Here is a 20,995-nt window from a genome sequence, read left to right on the forward strand (position 1 = left end):
CAGTACTTTACCGTACCCTGATGTGTGCAGACTTGCAGTGCCAAGGACAGAAATGCCATGGTCATCATGGTCCAACACGAACATGCTCTAGTACGTCTTTCAACACATTATATCTATAGGTGTTCACATGATGGAATGGAAAGTTTTTTTCATGGAATTGGTCATTGATGTTGCTCAGAACCACATCACCTATGTTACTTTCAAAATGCTTACAGTCACTGTCTTACTTCCACTTGGCAGCGAGAGGATTTTAGGAAGGGATTTGAGAGTATGTCAAGTCCAACTGCATAAGAGCTGCAGCTGTCTTTGTAAGTAGTAGGGTTTCAAGCCTGGTGCCATCTGTTGGTATCTAAAGGGTAGACATTACCGAATTGGATCTCATGTGCTGGACCCATGCGGCCCGGTATAAACACCTTTTTAGATATGGCGGTGAAGGACACTAGTTGCTTGTTTGAGGTCATGTAAGTTAGCACATCACATGGACACACTGTACTATGTTGGTTTTAAAAAGTCATTGCCGAATCAAAAAGAGAAATAAATACCTCGATATATTCTTGCACTTTTAATTAAGGCATACCATCATTTTTTAACACAGACCAAAATAATGAAAAAATAGTATTTGTTACAAATATTATTTTAACAAAGTAAATAAATGAATACATGTATTATATGAAATACATTACAATTCTAAATTTCAACACTATCAGTCAAAAAATAATTTAATTTTTTACAGCTTTATCTTGCAGCAGCTTAGTATTACTAACTTGGAAAACCCTTAAGAAACGTACTCCTTTCTCACCTTTGAGAATAAACAATGCAGAATTGTATCCTCATCTAACACTGTCAAAAAGGCAAATCCATGGCCAACACCCTAAAGTTCATAGCTCTTTGAAGAAATATGAGAAACAAAAAATAAATGAAAACCTTCCATTATTCATTGTACACACTATGAGTCATCTGTTTAAAAAACCCAGGATTGAAGGAGACACACCCCCTTTTACAAAACCATCTGTTTCAGCAGTTCAACACCCATCACCAAGTTGCTAAAATGGAATCTGAGCCATCTCATAGAGAGGCCAGTCATGGGGCTCCGGGAGCGGTGCACGTGCAGGGCCTGGGTGACAGATACCCCAACACATGTTAAGTAGTCTGATTATGTCGACCATGTTAATGTCAATGGCCGTCTCCGTCTGCAAAGACACAAGACACAGAATCCAATGGGAAATAGAAAGGAAGAAGTATACAAAATTTTAAGATGCAATGTCACACCACTACTCTAGTTGTGTCCTTACATTACATTGCATCACATTTAGCAGATATTACATTTAGAATTGGTATTTAGCGTATTGGTATTTGGTAGTTATTCTATTCACTTTCATCTAAAGTGATAATTAGTAGCATACGCTATGTGGAGTACTCTAACGCAGTGTTTCTCAACAGGGGTGCCGGGGCACCCTGGGGTGCCGCGGGCCCCCCTCAGGGGTGCCGCAGAAACGTGGCTGATAAATAAATAATGTAATATATAATACATATTTGTCTAAATTGATAAGTTAATGCTAGTCAGTGGGATCTCTCATCTGCCATTTAAGCACAATAAAGTAAATATAGGTTGCCCCAGTCAGCTTCAACTTCGAACATAGGTCGTGTGGCGTCTCCAAATGTGTTACTTTTCTAAGTTTGTGTGTTATCTGATGCGATGCCATGTTACGGCTAGTTGGTTTGGGGTGCCTTGAAATTTTTCATTAATTGAAAGGGTGCCTCACCTAAAAAAAGGTTGAGAAACACTGCTCTAACGACTCAAAACGGTATCACGCTTACCTTCTTGGAGTGGCTGATCTAAGTGTGATTCAAAGATGCCCACGATCCCCTCCAAATGTTTGCAGACATCTGCATCAGTGTCAGGATGCAACAGGAGCTCCTTAATAACAGACAGGCCATCCTCTGACTGAAGAATTTCAACATACAGAGATGCTGAAAAAGGAAAAAAAAGATTGAAGAGTGAGGCTGTGTTTTCATCATGCCATGTCTTAACAGCACTACTTAAAAACTATCAGCATTAAAAATCATAACTGTGATTTTCATTTAACTAAAATTCCTCAACGAAATTCTGTATGCATATAAAATCGAACCACCTCCAAAAGCTTATCTGACAATTATGGTAATACGGGACAAAACAGACACTGTTTTTTAAGACAAAACACTCAGCATGCCCCCAGCGTGCTCCCTTGCCACCTGTATCAGAGTCTTCTCACCATTTTGTCCACAGACCAGATGGACTGCCCATGCTGCCCAGAGCTGAACACCGGTGGGTTGGGAAGAATGTAGCAAAGGGTAGAATGGCCGGAAAGACCTGCAGAACAAACAGGCACCAACATAAACTAATGTCATAAACTACTGTAATGTCACTTATTTATTTTAATTTTTTAAATTGCAATGGAATTGTATTAAATCATGCTATGTGCACTAATGGCATGGACTGGACAAAATGCTGGTATAGCATGTTCTGAAAAACGAGTATTGTTTGAAACTTAAAAACTTAAGCAATTCATTTTTAGATCACCAATTGCATACTGATCATTTCATTGGTAGAGACAGCATTGTGCAAAAGCTGAGTACATTTGTTGCATACCTATAGGCTACCATTCCTTGTTCTGGTGTAGCCCATCCCAGCACGGACGAATGCTAAAACAAGACAAATGGCACTGGCTATTACGCCAAAATGGCACACCAATTCTTGTGGTAAAAAAAGTCAAGTCAAATGAGAGCAGTGGTGGACGAAGTACTCCAGTTATGTACGTGCTGTTACACACTGGCAGCAAACATACCAGCTTGGCCTGGACAATGTCACGGAACTTCAGGTCGAGGCTCCAACTCCAAGCATCGGCTCCTGCGGCCAGGAGGTTGGCCAAGATGCCACCGGCGAAGTAGCGGACACTGATGTCCACGCGCTGGTCATCCAGGAGGGAGTACAGGTACTCAAGGAGCTCTTCGTCCATCAACTCTGTTCTAAGGTTCACCACTTCTGCAACGTTGTTCTGCCAAGCACATAAGTGTGTTATTGTGCGTAGGCGACACCGCCCAAAAATCAGTCATATTGTAACAAACTATTAATACCAGACAGAAAACTATCATCAAAGACTCACCAGCAAACCCAAGATTCTTTTTTGGACCTCAAAATCTGTGTGGTAGGTCTACAAAGATTTAACAGTGGAGGTTAAGCGTGCAACACAATAAACACAACAGACCTCAAAAACCTCTGATATATTCTGATTCTTGAAAGTTTGGCAAAAACACATCCCACACATAAAATTGGTAATTTTGTTTAAAAACAATTACATGTACATTGACAAAAATATTCTGATAATGATCAAGGGGTCTGTTATGTATATGTACATTTGTTTTAAATATTTAATTGTAATTGTATGCTCCTGAGCTACAGTAGAGTACAATTCCAATAGCATACATAGCCTACATAAATACACAAGACATTACACACAAGACATTACACACATCATTACGCATCTCTTAACCATATACATGTATAGCTCACTCTTACATACATTCAGCCCAAGGCAGATCTCCCTCTCTCTCTCCCTCCCTATCTCTCTCTCTCTCTCTCTCTCTCTGTCACACACAAACACACGCACACGCATACGCACACGCACACGCATACACAGAGCTGCGGTTGAAGATATTAAGTACAACAGTGATTTATCACATGTGCCTTAGCTAAGTGGCACAGAACAGCCCAAGTGAAAAAGTGTACAAAAAAGTGTTCAGGAGTGTCAGAAGTCACTGTGTATAGTCCAACAGACATTGCTGCACAACAAATACCTTTCTTTGTGACAATATACTTCTATATTTTTGATTTGAGCTATTCTTTTCTTTCAAAATTAAAACCTGTTTTATCCATATTCTCCAGAACCAGTCTAAATTACCTCAAGCACTTCCTGGTACAAGTCCAGGCCCTGGCACTGAATGAAATACTGAGATGCTGAGGGGGATTCGTCCGTTAAGGTCCACAGGGCACTCAGAGCGAACTTGAGCGTGGAGTTGATGATGCCAGTGGAGGCTCTCTGCTGGATGATCCCCAGGAGTTGCTAAGGTGACAAGCATGAACACGGTCAGCATGTTGCTAAAATTGTTACAGACACGATTGATAAAGAAGAGACTGTACTTGTGGAGTTTCTTCCTGAATCACTGGGCTAGCAGGGTATACAGACTAGGCTAGCAGGGTTCAGAATGAATGGAGTTCAATGGGAACAGTCACAACCATTTAGGACACTGCACTGATCCCACTTCGTGGCACTGGTGACCCATAGAATAATTTATCTTGGTTACCATATTGAATATCTTTGACAATAAGGCAATGCACCAAACACACCCAAAGTACACATGGTGGGCATGTGTGTATACATACCTCAACCATGAAGGTTTCTCCATTAAGGTGCATGTTCTCTTCAGGTGTGAGCTGTGATGAGACACCAAGCAAAGACGCATGAACTACACAAGGCACAGGGCCAAAAAATAACTAGAATACTTTTCATTGTTGCATTTGAGGGAAACACTTAGGTTTGTCAACGGAGGACTTTAATAACAAAAATAACAAACTTGACATGGTCTACTCCATAAAAAAGATGCAATTTTTCCCTCTCTAGCTTTTGAAATACGTATTGTTTTCCTTCAGTTTAACCATTTCTAATCAGCACTTTTCTCCCCTTCCCCTTTCTACCTTCGTCAGGAGAACAGCAAAAATAGCAACAGCCATCCTCTGGAGAGTCTCATCACTGCACACGCTCAGCCAGGTTATCACCAGTTTAGCTCCCTCAAACCTAAACCAGACACATGTAAAAAAAAAAAAAAACAACAACATATAAAAAACAACAGAATGTGGAGGATAAAGTACAGTACAAATGTAAACGGTACTCAAAAATGATATTCTGAAGGCGTCAACATACCTGTCAAAGGCCACATTTTGTAAGATCCAATCGTTGCAGAGTGACAGCAAGCAATTCCTCTGCAGCTAAAATGAAAAAAGAAAACACGGCCTTCAGTTAATATTTTATGGACATAAATAATCTGTGCGGTCATACATCACAACGGTACCCATTCCATAATGCAGGCCATAAATTATTACAAGGACAGTCGTGCATGTGAATGACTGTGAAGGAATGCTTTTATTATATGCACAGAAACCTGATCTTGGTTTGGAAAGTTTCTCATGGCTGCCAAAAGCTGTTGCATTGCGGCTTTTAGCAGGTCCATAGGTATGCCCAGGCAGTTGTTTCGTGTCGTGAGATGGAAGACGCAGGCTGTGGCCGCCACCTGCACATGCAAGGACCCCTTGTTGTTCTTCATCGCCGTGGTCACAAGCTGTAATCAATAAAAAAAATAAAAAATACAATGATCATTGGTCATTTCTTCAACATTTCTAAATATTTCTTTACATTTTTTAGGGCTACATTTTTGACAGGACAGTGGAGGACAGACAGGAAATGAGTGGGGAGAGAGAGACTGGGAGGGATCGGCAAATAACGCGGGCCAGAACCGAACCCGGGTCGTCGCCCCAGTAACTCAGTGCCCTACCGTTAGGCCACAACAGGACCATATTTCTTTCATTTTATGATGAGTTTTACGCTGCTACAATTACAAAGGTTTTTCATTCATGCTAGAATTCAGTTATTCAAAACACACTACAGTCACAGATAATACGATTCTAGTATTCTCTCTGCTACCAGTGCTACTAGAATACTGTTTTTCAAACCCGCTACACATCGCCACACAAATACACCTGATCTGTAGAATACTGTATAACAGGAGTACAGTATGTAGCCTAAGTAATAAGGACTACTGAATGAGTGAATATGGGAAGGAATACAAGGTGCCATGATGCAGCGCTCAAATGCACCTGACCTCATTAAGGGCTGCATGCATTGCCCATGGGGACCAGTGTTGCCAGATTGGGTGGGTTCTGGCCCATTTGGGCTGTTTAGGATGACCGTCTGTGGGTAAAAAAAATGTACTGGGCAGGTGTTTATGCAACTTTATGGCAATAGGAATCAATAGAGTTTAGTTTCAAATTGGTCAGGCTTTTCAGTGTGAGTATTTGACCATTGGGCTGGAAATTATCAGTCACATCTGGCAACCCTGATGGGGACCCAGGTTCAAGTCAGGCCTGGGTCATTTTCCCAACTCTACCCTATCTTTCTCTCCAACTCACACTGCCCTTTCCAAATAAAGACCAAAAAAGGAGTACACAGCAAATTAGGAGTAAACAGAAAACATGGACAATTAAAAACAGTCTACACAGTGCCTTTAAGACTTCTGGCAGGGGCTCCTCCAGGTCGGCACACAGGCTGCCCAGATGTACGAGAGCCTGGTGCGTGAGGCTCTCTCGCTCACTGTATCGCCGCAGGGCCTCGCTGACCTGCCCAATGTTTGCCTCTCCCGTAACCTTGGAAACCAAAAGATGAACAACACCATATTACCAGACTGTCTGTGAACACTGTCATTTATCCAGGTCATGTTATCCAAAAGTGCTTAGCTGTATATTCAAATAAACTGTCCAGTTGCTTACAGTGAAACTCTTTTGGACATCGTCAGTCTGTGTACAACTCATGGATTCAGGGTTTTTGACAGCATCACTCACTCTGTCGCCCACTCAATCACTCACTCTTACATGCCTTTAAGCTGCATTTAGCAGTGAAGAAGTCGCTGAATCCTGCTTGGGTACCCAGCAGCCCGACGAAGCGCATGTGTGGCCGGTCCCTCAGAAACGACTCCATCATGGCGTCCGTGACCTCCCGGTTGCCCGAGACGTCGAGCGACGCCAGCGCCGGGAAGATGCCTGGCTTCTCCAGCAGCTGGTCCATCACCCCGAGGCCATCGCTGATCAGGCTGAGGTGAGAGAGGTCCAGGTGTCGGAGTCCCTGCAGTCGGTTCAGCACCAGCAGCAGGCGAGTCTCGGGCATCTCCAGACACTTGAGGCCGTGGGCCGAGAGGGACTTGAGGGTGCCCTGGCAGTCCAGCAGGGGCGTGAGGTCAGTGACGTGCGTGCTGGAGATGTCCAGGACCTCCAGCTGAGGCAGCGTGCAGATGTCCGCAAGCCCGGAGTCCTCCAGCTCGGTCCCTGGCAGGCGCACGGTCCTCAGGGACGGCATGGAGCTGAAGGCGAGAGGCCTGTTCACCACGCTTCCGTCTCCCATTATAAGACCGCTCAGGTCAAGGCGCTGGATCTTCTCTCGAGACTCTGTGTTGGCCGCCAGGCAGAGTACCACATCCGACACAGTCAACCCTTCAACTTTGGACACACTCAGCTCCTGGAGTTTGTGGGGCTGCATTGCCAAACTGAAGGCCTCCGCAGAAAGGCGAGAGGCCCAAATGGACACACAACTGAGTCGCAGGTGCTCGCCGCTGCGGAACACGCCAATGGTTCGGTCATTCAGCACGCCTGGTGTCAAACACAAGAGACACAGAAATTGGCAGAGAAGCTGGGTTGTATGGCTCTAACCATTACTCTACCTTCTGCAATGATGCTGCAAAATGAATTTTAAAAAGGTCACTCAGGCTTAGGTCACTGGTGCCCCATTGCCTGCAGTGCCATCATATGCACCTTCTTCTGCCATGTTGCGTAGCAGCTGGTCTGCCAGCATCTGAGGAAAAAAGGGGCAATGGTGGAAACAAAGTGATCCATCTTCACGCTCCACACACAGCTGGTCAAAGTGGCGGCATACCGAGGCGAGACAGGTGTCAGCCAGGGATGGGGGATCATTGATTTCCTGTAGGAAATACAATTAATTTACATTTACACATTTTGTGGTAGGGCAAGGTTATGTATAATTACAGTAAATGTTAAATTGATGATGTTAATTGACTCAAACAACCAAGAGCTGTCCGTTTAAAAGGGGACAATAATGATTTTGTTTTATTTGTTACATAATTGGAAGGTATTTAATATTAAGACAACAAGTGGTTTGCCATGTTGCCAACCTGACCAGTCTGATCATTATGAAACAACATCAATGCAGTACACCAGTACTTAGGCGCCACCTACTGTTAATTCCCATATAGCTCAATATCTATGTCAGACGCGCCCCCCGTGTTTCCATTCTTTCCTAAATTTTGTTCACTAGCCTCACGCACAACTTCTCAATTTAGAGGGTTTTTTTTAATAGCGGTTGGGCTTTTGAATTAAAGTGAAATAATTGGTGTAGGCCAATTGCCAAGCAGGACAAAGTTGGAGCATTACCAGTTTATGCTTGTGGCGTAATGGAAAAGTGGTAACCAAAATGTTGGGGAATCACTTGCGGCCTGCAAGTCGCACACGAAGGTTTAGCAACGGGCAACGTACTACTAACTCTGTAAATATTTGTATCCAATAAATGAACCATAATAAAAGTGTTCATACTTCTTATTTTATTCATGCTTAGAAGCCCCGGCGGTCAACGGCAGTGGAACTCACCATTCGATGTTGCAGGTAGTTCTCCATAACCCGAGCAGAAGACTATGGTTACAGGCGTAACTCACCGCAAAGTAGGCCTATTCTACGCTATCATGAACTGGTAACTTCGCATTGGGACCACTTCAAGACGCCCTGCTCCTCCTTGCAACCTTTTGAAGAGGCTCGTTTGCGACTTATCTGCTCGAGAAGAGAACTAAATCGCTATAATTTGAGTTTGACCATCTTAACGCGACTCACGATTGTTTTATTATCAGTCTACAGCGAGGCGTTCAATTGGTCACTTCAGAGTTACACGTGATCTGTTCTATATTGGGTGCGCTTCCTTCCACAAACAAGTTGCTAGACCAAGGATCTGAGCCGCCCACACACGAGCGCTTAGGGGAAGAAGGGTCAACTCCTGTCCAAGCATAAGCCTTCATCGGAGTAAAAAACAACACGTGTTTTTTTTAATATATATCCACGAGAGTTCGACTTCGACCGGGTCCACTATGCACCCCAAAAACACTGAATCAGAACAAATGATGAGCTATTATAAGACCCCCTACTAGGCCTAGATGTTTCTCTGCGCTATGCCTATCGGAGTTCCCTGAAATAGGCCTACTGCATTCTCCTTTTTACACACTGTCCCCTTTCATTCAAATGAGTCAGTTCTTTTCTAATACTGTCATTTGCTGCTATCGACTGGTGACTACTCAAGAAGTGGCTTCCTCCCTCAGTTCAGAAATCGTTTCACAAGCTTAGGCTACACACGCTCGCGCGCACAAACTTACGCGCGCTCGCAAACACACACACACACACACACACACACATTACATGACATTACATTACATTACATTGCATTTGGCAGACGCTTTATAACCAAAGCGACTTTCAAAAGAGGACATAATCAAGCCAACATCACAAGCAAATTCAAAGTGCACAGGAGATATACAGAACAACAAGTGCAGTTGCAAAGAGGGGTTAGTTTTTTTTTAATAGAAAGAGTAAATAACGAGTACACACACACACAAATACACACACACAAACTAAACTAAACTAAACATCATGTCAGGAGTCTGCCCTGGGGCAAGACCAGTTCAAGCATTAGTCTAGTAGATTCTCTCGAAAGAGGAATGTCTTTAGTTGTTTCTTGAAGGCTGCAAGAGTCTTAGTCTTAGTCTTGCTGCCTCTGGGAGACCGTTCCACCACACACACACACACACACACACACACACACACACACACACACACACACACACACACACACACACACACACACACACACACACACACACACACACAGGGTAGAATGCCCTAAAGTGGGACGATGCCTAATGTGGGACACCTTAAGGTTTAAGGGGTAGCTTTGCCCCAAGTTGGTAAATGTTTGCAAAACTATAACCAAATAAAAGCCCTATCATCCTGTTATCATAATATCATGATTTAGTAAATGTATAGTAATACTCCAGTTAGGGGTTACAATTAAGAAGAAGGACCCTGGGTGAAGTCCATCAAATGGCAAATTACATAGCATTTGGCCAAATTTGTCTTTAGGGTATAAATCACTTCCAATCAAAACAACATTGTCAATTTTTTGATAAATATGTTGGGTAGGTATGTTCATCAGAAAATAATGTGTGGTCACGGTGTATATAAAATAATGTAATATTTTATTTTTAAACCATATTATTAGTGTCCCACTTTAGGATAGGTGCGTCCCACAGTGTCAATACAATACTATATGGCCTATTTAGGCCTATTTATCAAGGACTATAGTAACCAAGTAACCCTTTCCAAATGAATGACCATGGACATGGTTATGGCAATAGCGGCCTTGTCACACAAAGAGTCACAGAGTCAGTAAGCATGCCACTGCCACTTAGACTTTAGATCAAGTGCATTAGCCAGCTAGGCCTGTACTTTCTGGTGGTCTGTGGAGCGTGTCTATGTTCCCACGGCCCAATGGTCCCACATCACTAAGACTTTTTTTCTCTCCAATGGTCCCGCAATGGTTCCACCCAAAACCTTTCCCTAAAACCCAACCTCATTTGGAATCATGCCTAAACCTCAACACCAACAATATCTGGAAAATACCTCTAAACCACAATGGAATGACTTCTAACCACGCTAGAGATGGACATCTAGTAGAGGTCAAAACCTTTCCTTTACCATAACAGCAGTGTAATCATGCCCAAACCTAAGTAGGCCTAAGTAAACACCAACAATATAATACAACAAGATAGGCCTACTAAATCTCTGTGGGAGGCTGGGAGCAATAGGCCTAAAATTAATTAATTAAAAAATAATTTAAAAAAATAATTAAAATTAATTAATTAATTAATTAATTTTGTGATGTGGGCAGAGATGTCAAAAGTAAAAGCAAGAATCAGAAACACAATTTCCTTATCTGAGTAGTCAGTAGATCTGTGTTCTTGTCTTATGATCCGCTAACTCTGCACTGGTTGGCTCAATTTTGTGGTGGGTTCTATAGGTTTTTAATGTGTTTCAGGAGGCCTAACAGTCTAGCTCCCTCATTACAATGTAACGAGTAAATGGTATAACAGCTATGTAATAGGGCCTGTTGTATGCTAGTGTTGTACTTACACCTTGAATTTACTAATCACTTTTACTTCTAACATCTCTGGGTGTGGGACTATTGGGCTGTGGCAACATAGGGCTGACCCCATGGTCTGTAGTGGTCACAAACCAGACCAATCTAGGACAGCGCTTCTAATCCTTCTACCCAGGTTTGGTCATAAATGGCAATAGGTTGGGTTGCAGTTTTGCAAAGACAATAGCTTCTCTTTGAGTAGGCTAGACCTACCGTTTCTGTTACTGTTTCTCAGACTGTAGCCTAATGGATGTCTTAGTTTTCACCCATGTCTCTTCCGAATACCTATTTAAAAAAAATCCGTTTTTTGACTGGTTGTAATGGATATAATTAGCTGGTTAATGTAACCAGGCTACTGTCACAGATGATAGGCCTACATAAGGGCTTTTCCCCAGTCAAAATGGGTTGTGTGTTGCTCAGCATATCAGGCACACCAAAATACATTTTGGAGACGATAAAAAAAAAAAAAACCCTTGATTAACAAAATGAGAATACTATAGCCTATTTAAATAGCAAAATAATAAATTCTCGTTGTTGTAGTTTTTGTTGTTCTACACTCGATATGTTTGGCCTAGTGACTTAAATTATTCAGGCTGAGGAGCCTAGAGCAGTCGATTGTAAACACGGAAGTTGTCGCAACGCAGGAGACTGATGGAGAAGAGCTAAAAGAGTTGTTAAAAACGGGTAAGTATATTGGCATCGATATAGACGGCATAAACGACATGAATTAACTCAAAATATGACCAACATTGCACCGGTGTAAAACTAAAACATCCGATGCGCACTAATCTCCTTTTCATTGACAACATCTGACGGTTGATGATGTTGAGGGTGGGGACATGGTCATTTTCGTGGCTCGGGATATTGCGTTCTTATGTGTCTGATAGTAAAAACGTGTCTGATACCGTAGCATCGGGTGGAAGTAGGTTTAGGGCATATATTTGATCACTGTCTGCACAGAGTTGACTCGAGTCTCAAAATGGTAACAAACCACAACGGGTGAGAGTATCCTCTGCACGGTAGCCTACCATCACACGCGCTGCAGAGAGAGAGTACAGACAGAGGTGACGTTTGCAGGAGATTGTAGCATACTGTATTGAATGAATGACCTTGTGCAGATTTTATTGCATTATTTTCCTCATAAAATAGATTGCTATGAAAATGTAGCTCTGCCATGCAAAGCATCTTTCTTATTGTTTGTTTGTTTGTTTGTTTACATGCACCACCTTTGTTTGTTTGTTTACATGTATCAGCCAACCATCAGGTCTTGTGGTCAACACAGCGTCCATGTGTGTTCCCCTTTCCTGTGGAGTGATAGGACAGTGTGAGCAGTTGCTGTCACCGTCAGCAGGTTGATGTCCTCGGGCAGCCAGCCCAAGACATCCAACACCCTGCCCGCCTCTGTGGCCCATATGGGTGACACATCCGCCACTGCAATGTCCGGGCCACACATCTCGGAGCGGGCCCTCTACGCCTCCGAGCAGCATGCGCGCCTGCTGCTGGCACAGATGAACAAGATGCGCCTCCGCGCAGACTTCTGCGACGTGCGGCTGTGTGTTGGCGGCCGCGTCTTCGGGGTCCACAGGCTGGTGCTGGCTGCCAGCGGGCCATACTTTGCCGCTCTCTTCTCGGGAGCGATGAGTGAGGCCCATGAAGAGGAGATCCGGATCGAAGGCGTGGAAGCTGATGTGTTTGAGAAGCTGCTGGAGTTTATATACACAGGTACCCAAGGGACAATATACCATAGCCCTCACATCTTGGTGACTGTTTACAATGCAGTATAACCTTAACAGTAACACTTACAATAAGTGTTACAAATCAGAAATCACACATTGTGCTACGTCATCTACCAATAGCAATCCAATCCAATAACAATAATACAAGTGGTGCTGGTGTTATTTCATGAAAACTGAGAAGCTCACCTCACCTATCTCACCACAGGCTCCATCGATGTAACAGTAGACAACGTGCAGGAGCTGATGGTTGCCGCAGACATGCTGCAGCTGGGCGAGGTGGTGACCATTTGCGGGGAGTTCCTGCAGGGCCAGATGGACGCCACCAACTGCGTTGGCATATACCAGTTTCTGGAACAGATTGCATGCATGGAGTTGCTCGAATTCACAGAAAACTATATCTTTGTTCACTTTCTGGAGGTGAGGTGGTGTGAAGCTAGCTGCTCTCTGAAGACATTGTTGTTGTGTGTCCTGTTGCTGCAACTCTGTGGAGTAAAACGAAGTCTTTCGACTGAAAAAGTCTACATCAAAACGTTGCTTGATTTAATAAATCCTTTCGTGGGCCTTTAAAGAAAAAAAAATAATGCTATTTTGTCCTGCACCTGACCTTATTTCACTTATCAACATGCATTGCCTTAGAGCATACTACAGTGGTTCTCAACCCTTTTTGAATAAACACCATAAGCCTGCCAAAGTCCCCCTTTGAATAAAGAAATGAAATGGTCTAATGGCCCCCCAATGGCAATTTAGCACCACTCACTCTCAGTTCTTTCTTTCTCAATGCCTCAGTAGGGGAGCTGTGGAGCCCCCGTTGAGGACCGCTACCATTAAGAATATAACGAATGCTAGTATGAACTCTTGCATCCACGTGTCCCCAGGTGTGCACAGCAGAGGAGTTCCCCAACCTGACGAAGGACCAGCTGGTCAGGCTGCTGCGCAGCGAGGAGCTGCGGATAGAGGACGAGTACCAGGTGTTCACCGCGGCCATGGACTGGGTGCTGCAGGACGTCGCCCGCAGGAAGAAGCACGTGGTGGAGGTGCTGGACGCCGTTCGCTTCCCCCTCCTGTCTCCTCAGAGGCTGTTTAAATACATTGAGGGTGAGGGCATTCATGTGTCCAGTAATTTGCTGTACATCTAGCAGTACTTCACTTGTTTGGACTATGTTTTTAGAATGACTTTTACAATGATTATTTCAGTGTAAAAAATTATTAAATTGATCTCTAAATATTCGATTAATGTCACGATCAGTGCATAGAGACAGTGACATATGACCAGGAATTGAGAAGATGAGCATAATCAGTAACAGAAAGTTCCTTGTTGGTTTTCTGAAGGCATTTCCGATTTCAGCCTGCGGGTGGCACTGCAGACCCTCTTGAAGGACTACACTGAGGTCTCCAAATCCCCCAAGGAGAACAAGACATACAGCCTGCTGCAGCCAGCCAAGACCAGGCCAAGGAGGAAGGCCCGCAAGTACCTCTACGCTATTGGTGTGTGCACTCAAATTTCTTGCTCATTCAAGAACTATAATAATAATAATAATAATAATTGTATTTGTATAGCACTGTGTCATACAAGGCATGTAACTCAAAGTGCTTAACAAATGGGAAAAAACATTGTTAGAGATAGATTTAAAAGGAGAGGTATAGAGGAGAGGCAGAAAAAGCAGGAAGGCAGAGGAAGAAGAGATAGACAGAGAATGTAGAGTCATAAGGTCAACGTAGGTTAGGACCAGGATTCTTAGATGTGTAAGGTCCATAGTGGCTGGGCCTATCATAAGTCATAGATAGTCACACAGAGATTGGGCGCTCAGGTGCGGCCCCTGGTGGCATCAGGGGTGAGGAAAAACTCCCTTTCGCTTAATTCATAGTTTGTGAGGGGGAAAAAAAGCTCAGTGAGGTCTGAGAAAAAAGACCCCCTGTAGTCAGGAAGAAACCTCAGGCAGAGACCAGCGGCCACCTAGGGGAGCCCCCTGCCAGGGCTGGATTGCGAGTAGTAAGGGCGCTGCGGCGGCTGGGACACTATGACGCCTTGGCAGCTAGGAGTTGGCAAGGATGAAGACTAGTATGATTTTCCATGTAAGCATTTGCTAGATGCAAATTTAGCCATGTATTTGTATACGTCAGGTCTGATTGTAGAAAGTGGCATGTGAAATAGTGGCTTGAGACTGTGGACTGTATTTAGTTCTGCTGTGCTCCCATGCTGGTATGTCATTGTTTGGTCTATCCGGTTGTCAGGTGGATACACGCGTCTGCAGGGTGGGCGCTGGAGTGACAGCCGAGCACTGAGCTGCGTGGAGCGCTTCGACTCCTTCAGTCAGTACTGGACCACCGTCTCGTCCCTACATCAAGCACGCAGTGGGCTCGGCGTCGCCGTGCTTGAGGGAATGGTCTACGTGGTGGGAGGTGCGTGTTATGTGTGTCAGTGTGGACCTAAAAGAAATGTGTTAAACGTGTGTGTGTGTGTGTGTGTGTGTGTGTGTGTGTGTGTGTGTGTGTGTGTGTGTGTGTGTGTGTGTGTGTGTGTGTGTGTGTGTGTGTGTGTGTGTGTGTGAGAGCCAGGGCTTGACACTGGCACCTGCAAACCCGCCAAATGCTGGTAAAACTTGGCTTTGGCTAGTAAGAATTTCAGTGTCACTAGCCACAAGTGTTTGGGAAAAATACTAGCCACAGTGGCCGGTGAGTGAAAAAGTTAATGTCAAGCCATGGTGAGAGAGTATGGGGTTTTTTTCAAGGTAGATATAAAGTTAGGCCCATAAATACTTGGGCATTGGTAGCCTGATTATCATCGACGTTCAAATCTCTTCGAGACTTGGTCTGACCAAGAGCATAACAATTAACCTTTGCCAAACGGCATGGTTGACCCGCCTCCCTTGGTTTGCTTATGGTTGTTTCTTACCAACAAAGTGGGAGGAGTTTCCGTATTTTCGGGAACTCAGAAAGTACTTGCATTGCTCTTTACCTGACTAGTTGCAGCGCTGAAAGTGTTGCGTCACTAAGAGGGCACAGCCTGGCTAGGGGATTGGTACAATTTTCATTGTTTTGACTTTGTACACCACCTCAATGGATTTGAAAGGAAACAAACAAGATGTTTACAACACTTGATTTAGTCATATTCAGTGTTTCTCCATCTCACTGATGGGTTTGTTTTGATTTTCAAACTAATAATGGCTTGCATCACTGATGGTGACTGAAGGACTTTGGATCTCGTGGAGATTCCGCACCATGTATGGGAATGCAAATTAATATTAAAATGATCTCTAAGACCTTTTATTTACATGCTGTTGATGTAAGGAAGGAAAGGAAATAACACACCTCTGACTGTGGAATAGCTGAGCAGCCTACTGTATAATTACTTTTGGTCCCTCTAAAACAGTAGTGGGGAACCTTTTTCATTAGAGGGGCCACTTCAAATTCATCCGAGGGCCAGGATTTCCCCCTACACTTTAGGCCTATATTGAAGGCAGCCACCTTTAAAACAGACCCCACCTTCTCTAGCTCCCCTGAATATAACTTAATTGTATTGCAAATGTATTTTCTAAGATTCTATTACAAAATATGTCATATTTCATGTGAAGCTGCATAACATTTTACATAGGGGGCTGGATAAAACGGCATTCAAAACACAAAACACACATTCAAAAACTGCTGCAATTTCTATCCAGGTAATGCAATTTGGATGTAAACACCCTCAACTTACCACTGAGCATCTGCCATTAAAGCACAGCTTTAAAAAAAATAATATCCATTTTGGTGTAATATAGAGTCAAAAGGATGAAAGGTTTGTTGATGTCCACATATTTATTAGCCTAACTGTATACTGCAACACTGTACACTGTCAAATTCCTCATCACAGATTGCTATGTAGTCCTGGTAGGCAGACGCATATTGTAATACCTCAGTGGTCGTAATACCTCTGTTGGTGCTTGTCCTGAATATGACTGGTTGGACTGTCTTGTGCTACACAGGGGAGAAAGACTCGATGATCTTTGACTGCACCGAGAGGTATGACCCAGTGACGAAACAGTGGGCTGCAGTGGCCTCATTGAATTTCCCACGCTGTGGAGTGGGTGTCTGCCCATGCCGTGGAGCTCTGTATGCATTAGGTACTTTCACCCAAATATACATACCTCACAGTATTAGACCAGGGGGTTTTGCTTTTCAGTGATATAATTTAAGAGTTTTGTTTAGGAATGACAGGTTTGTAAAATGCTTTCCCCTCTCTCTCAAGGTGGTTGGATAGGTTCGGAAATTGGCAAGACCATGGAGAGGTATGACCCTGCAGAGAACAAGTGGGAGGTCATCGGGAACATGGCAGTGCCTCGCTACTATTTCGGCTGCTGTGAACTACAGGGTACGTATACAGTTCGGTTCAGTAGCTGTACGGGCAATTTTTGTGCAGTGGTAGTACACTTTTCACACACACATTCACACTTTACACATACAAAAACACAAGAAACACATAGAGGATTTTAAAAAGATAAAATTGAGGTGGATAAATGAATAAATATCTGCAGAGCAGAGGATGAATAGAAGTGTGGGCCTATGCATGCAACGTATGACTATCTTGTTTTCCTAGTAGAGTTTAGCAGCTGAACAGCAGAAGGAATAAAGGAGTGTTTGTATCTATTGGTCCGAGCTGGTGGATATTTAAAACGGGAGCCAGAGGGGAGAAACTGGAATTTGCTATGTAGGGGATGGATGTGATTATCCAAGATGGACTCTTCCTTCCTAATTACCTGCTCTTTATACATTTCAGTAATGTTTTTCTGTTGAACACTTTTGATTTTGCTGCATACCTTAATAATCTTGGATATGGCATTTGTATTCTTTACATTAAGAAGATTGTACCAGCAGATGGCAGATAAGGTAAGGATGGACTCTATAAAAGATCTGTAGAACATGGTCATCAGAGTCTTGTCAACCTGAAACCTAGCTAGCTTTCTGAGGCAGTATAAGGACTGCTGCCCTTTCTTAAACAGCAAGTCTGTGTTGCTGTTAAAAGTTAATTTGTCATCTATGATAGACCCAAGATATTTATACTGGTGAACAATTTCAATGTCTTGCCCATTTATGATGGTTGTAGAGGGGCCTTAAGTCAATACACATGTCCTTTGTTTTAGTGACATTCAATTCCAGCATGGCTTCCTGGCACCAGTTTGTGAAATAGTCCATGATGGGGCCATGTGCCGTTTCACTGTCCTCCAGCAGGCTCGCAATGACAGTGTCGTCCGCAAACTTGACAATGTGGCGATTGTCAGTCACAGAAGGACAGTCATCAGTGTGTAGAGGATGTAGAAAAGTGGAGATAAAACGCAACCCTGAGGAGAGGCTGTAGATGTGATAGACAGTCCAGAATGATGGTTGTTTGCTCTCACTCGCTGTTATTTATCAGTAGTTTTAGGGATTTGTTTACTTTTTGGTCTCTTGCTTGATGGCTTTTGTCCTGATTCATAAGTACAGTATAACCTCATAAAAAGCAACAACTGAAAGTTGAATGGTGCTATTTTCAAAACACCTATACAGTATGTCTCCAGGTGTCTGATCATGCATAATATCAAAATGGGCATAACTGCCCCCTGCTGGTCATATACAGTAATACAAAAATACAAAACCAACGTTGTGAAATTCCCTCTCAATTGCTGCTTTTTCTTCTGAACTGGGCTAAATAGAGTCCCTCAAAGTGGTCCATATCGATTACTATCAAATCATCCCTTTCACTGGTGTTCATCATAACCATTCTTTTATTCAGGGTAACTTGACTGAGCTTTGCCTTTGACAGCGATTTGCTTTCATAGCCTAATAATGGATATGAATCATGTACATATATAATCACAGATACAATGAATCAAAATGACAATGAACGAAAAGGGAACTCATAAAAATATATGTATACATCCATAATAACACACAAACATAAGGCATACTGCATATTACAAGAACACAGGTGACGTGTCCTCCTCCAGGTTTCATCTATGTGATCGGAGGCATCAGTGACGAGGGCACGGAGCTTCGTTCGGCAGAGGTGTACGACCCGTTCTCGCGTCGCTGGAGCGCCCTGCCCTTGATGGCCACCCGCCGTGCCTACGTGGGCGTAGCGAGTCTCAACAACTGCATCTACGCAGTAGGGGGCTGGAATGAGGCCCTGGGCTCCCTGGAGACTGTGGAGAAGTACTGTCCTGAAGAGGTGAGATCAGAGATTCTTTAAGTATAATATGCCAATGTAATAGGTTGCTATGGGCACCTAACATGACCAGGTTCCGGTCTGCCTAAAGGGGCGTGTCATAATGCTCCTAGCATTGAATAGAACAGTCCTTAGGTCTGCCTAAAGGGGAATGTCCCCCCCTCCCCCTTGCAATAATAGAACCTGGAAACAATGGGCCAATGGAACCTCTCTCTCTCTACTCCCCCTGGTGAGATGTCCGGCTTCACCCACCCCTCTGTGTAGGGTAGGGTAAAACATGAGACAGGAGAGTAATATGCGAGACTGTACTTCAACAGTCTTTTACAAACTACAACTCCTCCTTAAATGATGACTGGGTGGAGCCAGGTCCTTGTGTGAGATTTTGGTATACTACATGTGTATTTTATGGATATTTCAATAAGGTTCCATATCCCTTGTGTGTGCCTGTTGTGTCTCAATGTGGTCTTAGTACTTGATTTACCTGTGTGTATGGTGATGGCTGTGTTGAATGTCTTTACTGTTACCTGAGCAGAAATGGGATCCAAGCTTGCTGGCTGACTGGCTGATGGGGGGTCTGTCGGTGATGGGAGAGTGGGTAGAGAGTTCAGCAACCTGACTGCTTGGTGGATGACGCTGTTAGCGAGTCTGTTGGCCTGGGAGCGGAGGCTCCTGTACCTCTTTCCAGAGGGCAGCAGGCTTAACAGTTCATGTGCTGGGTGATCTGTGTCCTTGACACTTATCAGTGCTGTGCGGGGGAGGCGGGTGGTGTATATGTCCTGCAGGGAGGGGAGTGATGCTCCAATGATCCTCTTAACCGTATTCACAATGTGTTGGACGATGTGCCCAATGCACTTCTTGTGTAATGATATGGGTGTGTCCATGATGTGTAATGGCCGTGTTGTCTATGGCTTTATCTGGCTCGTGCAGGAGAAATGGGAAAAGGTGGCCCCGATGTCTGTGGCACGTGCTGGAGTCAAGGTCGCCGCGGTGAACGGTCTGCTGTACGCGGTCGGTGGGCGCGTATCCAGCAGGGACTTCTCTGCCCCAGTGACGGTGGACTCTGTGGAAATCTATGACCCCCACCTGGATACCTGGACGGAGGTCGGCAACATGATCACCAGCCGATGTGATGGAGGGGTGGCTGTGCTTTGAGGAGGAGGAGAAGGAGGAGGTGAAGTCTTTGTGCCTGCGCATTGCAAACTTTGGACCTGAGGTGGACCGACCTGATTGATTGCATGCCGCACAGCCACAGCCTGTGATGCACAGTACATCAGGGTATGGTGGTCCCCTTGTGAAAACCAGCAGACAGGACCAGTCCGTCATGACTTTATTTCATGCACCAGTTGTAGTGAAACCTGCTGCACTTAAAAAAGTCAAACATTTCATATCACAGCCCGTCGGCTTTCCACCCAATCCTTGCCGGACTGTAGCTTTACCCCCATCATGAGTTGACCGGGGTAGCTGTTTACATGACGCAGTGTTAAGTACGTAAGCATCATCTCGGAAATCATCTCACATTGCTGCCACTCGGTAACTTCATGTTGAAGAGACTTTGGTAGACTAACTTGTTACCAGCACTTAAGTCCCTCACTGATTGTCAAAGACTTTATACTCTGACTATAATATGAAATCCTGGGGGGGAAAACAGTGTTCTGTATGTTTCCTGTTACATCGCAGTTCCATCACAACTTAGTCTAAGGAAGTTACTGTTTTATAAAACCACACTGCAGTACATCCTGCAATTGGAACATGTAAGAGTCTCATCATTTCATACTTTAGACAGCCTAGTTAGTCTAGATCTGCTGCGAAACATCAGTTTTGTCATTGTACAAGTAGCTTTTACTGTACTAGACTTTTGGGATCTATGAAGATTGTGTATATTTTTGTCACTCATGCTATTGTGAAATGGCATGGATTATCACTGGCCTGGTTGTACTGTTGTAATCAAATGTATGGAGTGGCCACCCTGCAGTCACTGAAACAATGATTAATTCCATTCTTTATTTATGTCACAAACATCAGCATACCAT

General features: G+C 43.9%; 2 protein-coding genes across 3 annotated transcripts; one reads left to right on the forward strand and one right to left on the reverse strand.

Annotated features, from left to right (window-relative positions):
* Nucleotides 1–574: 574 nt before the first annotated feature.
* Nucleotides 575–8,732, reverse strand: zyg11l (zyg-11 family member, cell cycle regulator, like). The gene is made up of 15 exons (XM_063219297.1): nt 8,462–8,732; nt 7,613–7,778; nt 6,684–7,450; nt 6,314–6,454; nt 5,197–5,373; nt 4,959–5,023; nt 4,733–4,832; nt 4,421–4,471; nt 3,939–4,100; nt 3,144–3,191; nt 2,826–3,035; nt 2,630–2,682; nt 2,253–2,350; nt 1,819–1,971; nt 575–1,190 (listed from the first exon to the last, which is right to left on the reverse strand). Exons 1-15 carry the CDS (start codon nt 8,486–8,488, stop codon nt 1,174–1,176), a joined length of 2,235 nt encoding a protein of 744 aa, XP_063075367.1. The 5' UTR covers nt 8,489–8,732; the 3' UTR covers nt 575–1,173.
* A 2,938-nt stretch (nt 8,733–11,670) lies between these two features.
* Nucleotides 11,671–20,970, forward strand: ipp (intracisternal A particle-promoted polypeptide). Of its 2 annotated transcripts, none has more exons than XM_063219298.1 (10): nt 11,671–11,735; nt 12,305–12,773; nt 12,993–13,204; nt 13,663–13,882; nt 14,117–14,272; nt 15,020–15,187; nt 16,750–16,887; nt 17,013–17,135; nt 18,748–18,968; nt 19,893–20,970. In XM_063219298.1, exons 2-10 carry the CDS (start codon nt 12,407–12,409, stop codon nt 20,115–20,117), a joined length of 1,830 nt encoding a protein of 609 aa, XP_063075368.1. In that variant the 5' UTR covers nt 11,671–11,735; nt 12,305–12,406; the 3' UTR covers nt 20,118–20,970. The 2 variants fall into 2 exon arrangements, with proteins under 2 accessions (XP_063075368.1, XP_063075369.1); XM_063219299.1 differs by having other exon boundaries at nt 11,704–11,735; nt 12,370–12,773.
* Nucleotides 20,971–20,995: the final 25 nt, after the last annotated feature.

This window comes from Engraulis encrasicolus, chromosome 16 (genome assembly GCF_034702125.1).
Source record: "Engraulis encrasicolus isolate BLACKSEA-1 chromosome 16, IST_EnEncr_1.0, whole genome shotgun sequence".
Classification (NCBI taxonomy): domain Eukaryota; kingdom Metazoa; phylum Chordata; class Actinopteri; order Clupeiformes; family Engraulidae; genus Engraulis; species Engraulis encrasicolus.